General features: G+C 39.0%; 1 protein-coding gene across 3 annotated transcripts in view; it reads right to left on the bottom strand.

Annotated features, from left to right (window-relative positions):
• The window catches only part of cpeb4b (cytoplasmic polyadenylation element binding protein 4b), a 35,880-nt gene that overhangs the window by 2,712 nt on the left and 21,782 nt on the right, over window positions 1-11,386 (bottom strand). For all 3 annotated transcript variants that reach the window (XM_019864168.1, XM_019864170.1, XM_019864169.1), the window contains 4 exons: window positions 9,744-9,914; window positions 8,701-8,790; window positions 8,506-8,624; window positions 8,294-8,408 (listed from right to left, as the gene is read on the bottom strand). In XM_019864168.1, the coding sequence (XP_019719727.1) occupies window positions 8,294-8,408; window positions 8,506-8,624; window positions 8,701-8,790; window positions 9,744-9,914 (495 nt within the window). The remainder of the gene's footprint in view (window positions 1-8,293; window positions 8,409-8,505; window positions 8,625-8,700; window positions 8,791-9,743; window positions 9,915-11,386) is intronic.

The raw sequence follows: 11,386 nt of genomic DNA, 5'->3' as shown, positions 1-11,386 counted from the left end.
TTTTTTTTGGCTCAAAACGCCTTACTATACGTGGTCATTGTTTTCAGCTAAAAATTTCAGCTAAATACGCCTTACTATACATGGTCGTTTTTTTCGGCTAAAAACGCCTTTCTATACATGGTCGTTTTTTTCGACTAAAAACGCCTTACTATACATGGGCATTTTTTTCAGCTAAAAATTTCAACTAAAAACGCCTTACTGTACATGGTCGTTTTTTTCGGCTAGAAACGCCTTACTATACATGGTCATTTGTTTCAGCTAAAAATTTCAGCTAAAAACGCCTTCCTATACATGGTCATTTTTTTCGGCTAAAAACGCCTTTCTATACATGGTCGTTTTTTTCGACTAAAAACGCCTTACTATACATGGGCATTTTTTTCAGCTAAAAATTTCAACTAAAAACGCCTTACTGTACATGGTCGTTTTTTTCGGCTAGAAACGCCTTACTATACATGGTCATTTGTTTCAGCTAAAAATTTCAGCTAAAAACGCCTTCCTATACATGGTCATTTTTTTCGGCTAAAAACGCCTTTCTATACATGGTCGTTTTTTTCGACTAAAAACGCCTTACTATACATGGGCATTTTTTTCAGCTAAAAATTTCAACTAAAAACGCCTTACTGTACATGGTCGTTTTTTTCGGCTAGAAACGCCTTACTATACATGGTCATTTGTTTCAGCTAAAAATTTCAGCTAAAAACGCCTTCCTATACATGGTCATTTTTTTCGGCTAAAAACGCCTTTCTATACATGGTCGTTTTTTTCGACTAAAAACGCCTTACTATACATGGGCATTTTTTTCAGCTAAAAATTTCAACTAAAAACGCCTTACTGTACATGGTCGTTTTTTTCGGCTAGAAACGCCTTACTATACATGGTCATTTGTTTCAGCTAAAAATTTCAGCTAAAAACGCCTTCCTATACATGGTCATTTTTTTCGGCTAAAAACGCCTTTCTATACATGGTCGTTTTTTTCGACTAAAAACGCCTTACTATACATGGGCATTTTTTTCAGCTAAAAATTTCAACTAAAAACGCCTTACTGTACATGGTCGTTTTTTTCGGCTAGAAACGCCTTACTATACATGGTCATTTGTTTCAGCTAAAAATTTCAGCTAAAAACGCCTTCCTATACATGGTCATTTTTTTCGGCTAAAAACGCCTTTCTATACATGGTCGTTTTTTTCGACTAAAAACGCCTTACTATACATGGGCATTTTTTTCAGCTAAAAATTTCAACTAAAAACGCCTTACTGTACATGGTCGTTTTTTTCGGCTAGAAACGCCTTACTATACATGGTCATTTGTTTCAGCTAAAAATTTCAGCTAAAAACGCCTTCCTATACATGGTCATTTTTTTCGGCTAAAAACGCCTTTCTATACATGGTCGTTTTTTTCGACTAAAAACGCCTTACTATACATGGGCATTTTTTTCAGCTAAAAATTTCAACTAAAAACGCCTTACTGTACATGGTCGTTTTTTTCGGCTAGAAACGCCTTACTATACATGGTCATTTGTTTCAGCTAAAAATTTCAGCTAAAAACGCCTTCCTATACATGGTCATTTTTTTCGGCTAAAAACGCCTTTCTATACATGGTCGTTTTTTTCGACTAAAAACGCCTTACTATACATGGGCATTTTTTTCAGCTAAAAATTTCAACTAAAAACGCCTTACTGTACATGGTCGTTTTTTTCGGCTAGAAACGCCTTACTATACATGGTCATTTGTTTCAGCTAAAAATTTCAGCTAAAAACGCCTTCCTATACATGGTCATTTTTTTCGGCTAAAAACGCCTTTCTATACATGGTCGTTTTTTTCGACTAAAAACGCCTTACTATACATGGGCATTTTTTTCAGCTAAAAATTTCAACTAAAAACGCCTTACTGTACATGGTCGTTTTTTTCGGCTAGAAACGCCTTACTATACATGGTCATTTGTTTCAGCTAAAAATTTCAGCTAAAAACGCCTTCCTATACATGGTCATTTTTTTCGGCTAAAAACGCCTTTCTATACATGGTCGTTTTTTTCGACTAAAAACGCCTTACTATACATGGGCATTTTTTTCAGCTAAAAATTTCAACTAAAAACGCCTTACTGTACATGGTCGTTTTTTTCGGCTAGAAACGCCTTACTATACATGGTCATTTGTTTCAGCTAAAAATTTCAGCTAAAAACGCCTTCCTATACATGGTCATTTTTTTCGGCTAAAAACGCCTTTCTATACATGGTCGTTTTTTTCGACTAAAAACGCCTTACTATACATGGGCATTTTTTTCAGCTAAAAATTTCAACTAAAAACGCCTTACTGTACATGGTCGTTTTTTTCGGCTAGAAACGCCTTACTATACATGGTCATTTGTTTCAGCTAAAAATTTCAGCTAAAAACGCCTTCCTATACATGGTCATTTTTTTCGGCTAAAAACGCCTTTCTATACATGGTCGTTTTTTTCGACTAAAAACGCCTTACTATACATGGGCATTTTTTTCAGCTAAAAATTTCAACTAAAAACGCCTTACTGTACATGGTCGTTTTTTTCGGCTAGAAACGCCTTACTATACATGGTCATTTGTTTCAGCTAAAAATTTCAGCTAAAAACGCCTTCCTATACATGGTCATTTTTTTCGGCTAAAAACGCCTTTCTATACATGGTCGTTTTTTTCGACTAAAAACGCCTTACTATACATGGGCATTTTTTTCAGCTAAAAATTTCAACTAAAAACGCCTTACTGTACATGGTCGTTTTTTTCGGCTAGAAACGCCTTACTATACATGGTCATTTGTTTCAGCTAAAAATTTCAGCTAAAAACGCCTTCCTATACATGGTCATTTTTTTCGGCTAAAAACGCCTTTCTATACATGGTCGTTTTTTTCGACTAAAAACGCCTTACTATACATGGGCATTTTTTTCAGCTAAAAATTTCAACTAAAAACGCCTTACTGTACATGGTCGTTTTTTTCGGCTAGAAACGCCTTACTATACATGGTCATTTGTTTCAGCTAAAAATTTCAGCTAAAAACGCCTTCCTATACATGGTCATTTTTTTCGGCTAAAAACGCCTTTCTATACATGGTCGTTTTTTTCGACTAAAAACGCCTTACTATACATGGGCATTTTTTTCAGCTAAAAATTTCAACTAAAAACGCCTTACTGTACATGGTCGTTTTTTTCGGCTAGAAACGCCTTACTATACATGGTCATTTGTTTCAGCTAAAAATTTCAGCTAAAAACGCCTTCCTATACATGGTCATTTTTTTCGGCTAAAAACGCCTTTCTATACATGGTCGTTTTTTTCGACTAAAAACGCCTTACTATACATGGGCATTTTTTTCAGCTAAAAATTTCAACTAAAAACGCCTTACTGTACATGGTCGTTTTTTTCGGCTAGAAACGCCTTACTATACATGGTCGTTTTTTTTCAGCGTTACTTTTCATGGTCGGGTTTTTTGCTGCAAAAAACGACGTACATTTTTTGGGGTGAAAAACGCCCTCCTATACATGGTCATGAGAAAAAGCCTAACTGCATATGCAAAGTCTGCAGATGAAGGCCCAGACGTGGATTCGAATCCTGCATCTTCCCACTGTGAAGCTGACGCCCTCACCAGTGGACCACGGTGGCACTGCTTTTCCAAGCTCATAAGTAACATCCTATAAAGGCCTTTACATAACTGGTCATTCAAAAAAGCTTAATATGCAAACTCTGCAGATGATGGCCAAGACCTGGATTCGAACCGGCATCTTCCCACTGTTAATCTGACGCCCTAACCAGTGGACCACGGTGGCACTGCTATACCAAGCTCATACGTAACAACCCAAAAGTCCAATACCTATCTGGTCTCAAAAAAAGCTTGATATGCAAACTCTGCAGATGATGGCCAAGACCTGGATTTGAACACTGCACCTCTGCGTTGGTAAGCTGACACAGTAACCAGTCGGCCAGAGTGAGGGTGCTTTATTGCAGTTCTATGTAACAACCCAAAAAATTCTTCATATACATGGTCGTTCAAAATAAAGCTTAATATGCAAACTCTGCAAATGATTGCCAAGACCTGGGTTCGAACCAGCACCTTCCCACTGTTAAGTTGACGCCCTAACCAGTGGACCACGGTGGGGTTGCTGTACCAAGGTCATCAGTATCAACCCAAAAATGCCTTTACATACCTGGTCGTTCAAAAAAAAAGCTTGATGTGCAATCTCTGCAGATGATGGACGAGACCTGGATTCGAACCGTCACCTTCCCACTGTTAAGGTAACGCCCTAACCAGTGGACCACGGCTGCGCTGCTATACCAAGCTCATTAGTAACAACCCAAAAGTCCTATACATATCTGAATTGAGAGAACCCAAAAAGGTCTTCATTTACATGGTCGTTCAAAAAAAGCTCGTTTTTTTCGATATAAAAAACGCCTTGCAATACACGGTCATTTTTTTCGGCTAAAAACGCCTTATTATATACATGGTCATTTTTTTTTGGCTAAAAATTTCTGTTAAAAATGCCTTACTATACATTGTCGTTTTTCTCGGCTAAAAATGCCTTACTATACATGGTTGTTTTTTTCGGCTAAATACGCCTTACATGGTCTTTTTTTCGGCCAAGAATGCCTTAATTTACATGGTCGTTATTTTCGGCTAAAAACGCCTTACTATACATGGTCGTTTTTTGTGGTTAAAAACACCTTTCTATACATGGTCGTTTTTTGGGGCTAAAAACGCCTTCCTATCTATACATGGTCTTTTTTTCGGCCAAGAATGCCTTACTTTACATGGTCGTTTTTTTCAGCTAAAAATGCCTTTCCTATACATGGTTGTTTTTTTCGGCTAAAAACGCCTTACTTTTCATGGTCGTTTTTTGCAGGCTAAAAACGCCTTACGATACATGGTCGTTTTTTTCAGCTATAAGCGCCTGACTATACATGGTCGTTTTTTTCCGCTAAAAATGCCTTACTATACATGGTCTTTTTTTGCAGCTAAAAATGGCTTTCTATACATGGTTGTTTTTTTCGGCTAAAAATGCCTTACTATATATGGTCGGTTTTTTTTTCAGCTAAATACGCCTTACTATCTATACATGGTCTTTTTTTCGGCCACGAATGCCTTACTTTACATAGTCGTTTTTTTCGGCCAAAAACGCCTTACTATAACATGGTCGTTTTTTTTCGGCCAAAAACGCCTTACTATATACATGGTCGTTTTTTTTTCCGGCCAAAAACGTCTTACTATATATACATGGTCATGGTTTTGGGGCGAAAAACACACATTAAAGATCAGTGGTTCTTCACCTCCAACCAGTTCATCTGCACAATCACCGAACCCTTCATTAGTGAAAAATAAAAATATATTTTTTTTTACAAATTCGAGATAAAAAATGCATGTATTAAAAACAGAAAAAAAAAGTAAATAAAATTTCAAGACATAAGTATACGTTTTTTTAATTGTGCACAAAATGAACCAGTCAGTGTCATAACTAATTGACATGTTGAGTCGGGTGTGCCTTACCCTCCATGGCAGAGGCTGTCGAACCTCTGAGACCAATTCACTGAACCCCTATGGGTTCCATCGAACCCAGGTTAAGAACCACTGCTCTAAATATTCCCCCAAAGCTGGTTGGGTAAGGTGACTTCACACCGGACCTTTCAGGAAGCCAAAATTCAGAACTTGAGACCTTCTTAAGGCCATGTCCATCAAATGTGAAACCTCTCCTTTCCCTGGACTGATAATCTAAATCATATGCTTGATATCCTAGAATAAACCAACATTCTATTCAGTTTGAAACATGTATACGTTCATTGCCACTTACAAGGTGCAGTAAAATGCTCAACAAAAAGAAACGACATTTTGAGACCTTCGTTCATCCGATTTTGGGATTAATCATATAATTTAAAGGAAACTAAAATGTGAATTTTGGAAAAACGAAAAAGACTTTACACTCTACAATAGAAATGCCAACAGTCCATAGCCGTTTGATCGCTGGCATTAACACAAATACAGCACTGCAATCTAAAACACACAAACAAACACACACATACTTGCACACCTAATCAGGATTAAAATATTAAATCCCGCAAGTTCATATTCCAAAGGGTGCCACAGAGAGCGCAGGGGAGGTGTGAAGGTGAAAGCTGATGATTTCAGCAACTCCGGCACACCGGGTGTGAGCGCTGCGCCCCAACACAAGCCTATCACGTGTCAGAACACCAACGAGCATTTGCTTACAGCTGACATTTCAAAGACTGGCAGCGAAGCAATTAAGCAAATGTCGGAACACATGAGCAGGGATAAAGCGCCAAGATCGTACTGATCAAAGCCGAGTTAAACATGAACAGCGCGACGAAAACTGGTTGGGAGCTAAAACGGGAAAGCAGGACAGATTGCAGATGCATCTGCACATCATCCACGCCTTATGTTTGCATTGCAACACCATAGGAAGCAGTGCTCAAAATTGAAATCACGGGTATCTTCTGCTACTTTGATTCCTGAGCTTCCACATTGGCAATTCAAAAGGGTATCTGACATCTTACGTTGTGGACCTTTTTCATGCCAACTGGATCAAATTTACACCTCACCATCAGCAAAAGTGGCCATGTTATAAATAGGATTACATTTCCCAGGGAGTACTTTCACGCAATAAGGTGGTTCCTTGAGATACGAGTTTAACTGGTTCCTTGACCATGGCCGTGATTCCTAACCTTTGCATTGAAATGGATGGAAATGACCTTAAAAAGACAGAGACCAAAGATTGGAACGTTTTTCTTGACACCTCTAGAACCCCTTTACAATGCATAATAATCACTAAATACAATTCAAAATGTGCGGTTGCAATCTCACGTCACAGAAGACAAAACAATTTGGTGGCTGCGGTGGCATGCAGTCGTGGGCTCTTCCGTGTTCAGTCGCTCTCCACGGGCTTCAGCACTTCAACAATGGTCCATTCATCATGTGGCAGTTGGTTGCACGAATGCTGAAGGGAGTGGCAAAAATGTCTTCGGCTTTCCGAAGGATAAAGAAACACGTGACCGGTGGATCGGAACGGCAATCGGCAGGGAGTGCGGTTCGACCCAGGATGAAAATAGCAACGATTTTTCCCTCTGCAAACGCAACTTCAATGCCTAGCAGCGGGGAGAGGGCAGGGCAAGAACCCTGGTCTTTGTGGTGCATTCGAGAAGGCAAGAGGTGAGGAGTTATTTGCATGCACCTACGACACGTCACGATGGTGATTATGAATTGAGCAGTTGGGAGGGGGATAAAATAAATAAATAAATAAAAAGTAGTGTAATATGTACTTAGGCCTACATGGCAAGCCACCCGACACAGCAAAGCCTTTTTGTCTGCCGCATTAGAAGCACCCTTCTTTTTACTGTGCATATGATAAACATCTACAATTTACATGCATGGAAAATGTCATTCAAGACTGTCCCCACACTGGAATATTTCATGTACGGCCGACCCATTAATGTGAATCCCACACGCATAGCACGGCCGACTGTTCATGTCTTTAAAGTTGAGTTGGTTGCCAGAACAAAAATATATCTATCAAGATACAGGGGTGTAAAAACATACCGGGCTGTATTTCCAATCCGCTGTGCGCGATACGGTGCCGATTCTAATACAAGCTCTTCAGAGGCGTTGTCACAATCATCACTTTCACTTTCTCTTCCACTGACCGGCTCCGATGTCCTGATCGGCTCAAACTGCACATCTCTATGGTGCAGCGTGCCGGTCAGCCACTAAAACGCCAATTCCGGTAAAAGCAGTGGTGTCTAGAGTAGAGTTCTGAAACACTGACAAGGAGTAATTCAAATCTGTTTTTTTATCGACCTGTGGTTGACAATTTGTGTATTTGTGTATGTGTTACAAAACATCTTCAATGTGATTATGAATTTTAACAGACTGAAAAATCCTTGGAATCTGAACTTGAATCCGTTCTAGCCCCAAACCAAGTACAAAACACACAAATGGTACTTTTGTTTGTGTCTGTGACATTTTTAAGGTTTGTAATTAGTGGGTTAAAGATGCAGGTTTGTTTTCAAGTGATGTATGCTCTCTTGTCACGAGCTTGCTTTCCCTAATCAAAACCAATTCATGAGTCTCCTTTAACTTCTAACCCTTCTGTGATTTACACAAGTGATTTTTAGGGAAACTGCTCCCAAACCACAGCAAACAAACTGAGAAGAGTTGCGTATCGGCCAGTTGGTGTAACAATGTTCTGATTCGTGTTCACACTTTATTAGACAAACAAGTAATTGTGCCACTGTTTGTGTTACCTGACAGAAAACTGCCTGACCAAAAGCCTACCTGCACGAAGCGGGCGAGGGACACCGCCAACAAAAATTGTTTTCCTTGGGTCCAAAGGCTGAGATCCGTCCATTACAAAATCACTGTCGTTCAAGTTCCACGGGCGGATCTGGACCTGACACGCGCAAAGTCAACAAAGTCTCATCAACTTTGACAAAGTTTGAAACACCATGAGCAAAGCCGGCGGATGTTTGCAGGCAATGCCCACTGACCGGCTTGTCTTTGATGGTGGGACTGGAGACGCACAGGTACAACTTTCCGTCCTCCTCGATGCAGGCGTCAATCAAAGCCTGCACAGAGCTCTCGTCCTGGAAGAGCAGGAAGGCGTAACCTGTGCCAAGTAAGAACCGCATTAAGTCACACCGGTCCCGGTGGTGTGCCCGACCACCGCTGTTAGTTCATCATACCTTTAGGAGGGAAGTAAGACTTGCTCTCGGCTTTATGAGGCCAGTCGACAAACAGGTGTCCAAAACGCCGGAAACTGGCAGTTATCTCATCTAGAAGAAAATATGACAAGAGAAAATGGACTTTATGTTTTGTTTTTCAAAATGAGATTGCTTATTCATGTGCTTTATTAAAAAATATATATATTAAAAAAAAAACAGCATCAGATTGAAAAGAACAAATACCAACAACACTATAAGATACAAAAATAAGACAGTTATTTTAGTTGTTAAAAGAAAAAAGTCACAATAATCTAAGCTAAACTGGTATTTTACAGGAAAGAAAGCCATATGAGAATATTTCACAAAATCAAATGCATCGTACAAGAAAAAAAATAGGTCAACATGAAACTATGGTTATAATCATAATTTTGACCCCAAAATTATTGAAAGAGAAAAAAAGCTACATTTTTAGAACGTAATCATTTGACAAGAAAAAAAGTGTGAATATATATATATATATATATATATATATATATATATATATTTTTTTTTTTTAAGGTTATTTTGCAACCTGGACGAACACATTTGTGTTTTACGTACAAAGCATTCTTATTATTATTATTAACAACAAATAGTTTGTCAAAATTTTTAATTTGACTTAAAAAGCAGTGTTGTTACAAGGATAAAATCAATAAATAAATTTAACCCACATTTCACTGTCTCAATAAAATAAGAGAATAGTGTCATTTTTTAAAAAAATGTAATCGAGCCAAAGTAGTTGAGATATTCATGCCTAAAGTCACAATTTTACAATTTTAGTTACACTATTATTTTATATTAACTTTTTTAATTCTTACTCATATTTGTATGTAGTATTAGTATTTAGTTGTAGTAACTTAAAAAAAAAAAAATCCCAACAAAGAAAGCAATTTCACACACGTCCACATAGTTCCCCGCCCATAACAGAAACTTTTTTTCCACTGCCTCTTGTGAAATCACCACGTTGGCACTTCACAGAACATCTCGGATGGCCCAGAAATACAATGCGGAAGCTGCGAGTATACCTTCATCTATATCTGGGGGCAATCCTCCCACAAAGACCTTCCGTGAGTAGCGCTCTACGCGTTCGCCATTCTGGTGAGGAAAGCAGTGTGGAGAGCCCAGGCCTGCCAGACCCTGATCGCCACGCTCGTCATCAGGGAAGCCATCCTCCATGGGAAAGAGGGAGGAATGGCCTGGAACAAAAGAGGAGGGGAGAGAGAAAGGTTGATTTCCTGAGGAAAGAGGTCGGCAACAATGCTTTTTAATCTGGCATCCTTCGCAACTGTGTCTTTAATATCAACACCACCATCTGCCAGCGACTTCGAAATAAGAGTCTACACGTTCATGACAGCAGTCGCGTTCCAGACCCAAGAATGACAATCCACAAAATAGAGCAACCACAAAAATAAAAAACAGTCTCAGCCTTAAAATGCCCCACCCACACACGTAAACATTTAAATTCATTTTTTTAAACACACTGGTCGATCACAATCGTCGTCCGATCAATCGGGGCACCACTAAAAGACATTGTAAGTATATTTGAAAACACCAAAAAAATGTATAGAAATGATCAGATTTTTAGGTGCCGTCGATTTCAATTACTTGATAGATGTCATTGATATTTTTTTTGTCTTGCACTGTGCGCCACCAAATGCAAGCTGACTCACTCACTTTACAGGGGTGTCTTGAGTTCCACAGGCCCCGCCCCCAATAGTGTGCATCCAATGCCATTTGCATACTTGTTGCAAGAGAATTTGCAAATGTGTGCATGTCTATAAGATGAAGGTTAATGAGTGACAGAAAAGCTTGTTGAGATTTTTTTTTTTGTCAACATTAAATGTTCAATTAGCCCGCATTTCACTGTCTCAGTATTCGCTCCCTACCGACTATGATCTAAGTCTATGGTTGACAATATTGTTATCATTTCACTGTTCCAGATCGGCATGCACTTCTTATACAGTACTTGAGGATAAATGTGCATGTTTTGCAAATGACCATCCTACAGATTTCATCTTTAGTCAAATATTTCCACATGCTTGAAGCACCGCTGCACAATTACAACGCCTATTGATTTCAGCAAGGTGTCCGTGTTATTAAAACCCAAAAATGCAATTGGCGATGATTCAACTTTTAACTATAATCGCCATCGTGTCATGATAAAAGTTAACCGTTGAGCCCACCAATACAAATACCAAGTAAAAAATATATATATATATATTTTTTTTACAACCTAATCCTCTTACCCTGTAATCAGTGAAATGTTTTGAAATACATAGAAACCATATATAATCACAACATATTTATAACTGGAAAAATCTGCAATACGGGTGGAGGGATTGCTGCAACGTCGTGAAGAAAAAGAAAACCCGTTTTTTTCTGCATAGTTGGGTACAACTGACCAAGCATGCACACAAGTTGCCTTACACTCGACATAGCTTGACAGAGGATTGCGTGAGTGCGCGTGTGGTGTGTTGGAGGGGTTAAGCCCTCCCTTGCCTATGCCTGCTCCAATACAACCTGCCCTGAGCTGCTTTATAAAGATTTATGCCAGGGAGTTAGCTCAGCTACAGCTTACAGGATGCACTGCACTGCATTGTGGTGTGCGTGTGTCCAACCATGTGCCTGGACTCCAGTCTTGTTTCTGTGCCTCATTAAATTTCAGCTA

This window comes from Hippocampus comes, unplaced genomic scaffold (assembly GCF_001891065.2).
Source record: "Hippocampus comes isolate QL1 unplaced genomic scaffold, H_comes_QL1_v1.1 scaffold57, whole genome shotgun sequence".
In the NCBI taxonomy this organism is placed as follows: domain Eukaryota; kingdom Metazoa; phylum Chordata; class Actinopteri; order Syngnathiformes; family Syngnathidae; genus Hippocampus; species Hippocampus comes.
Note: the sequence above shows the minus strand (reverse complement) of the source record. Positions and strands in the feature narration are given on the sequence as shown.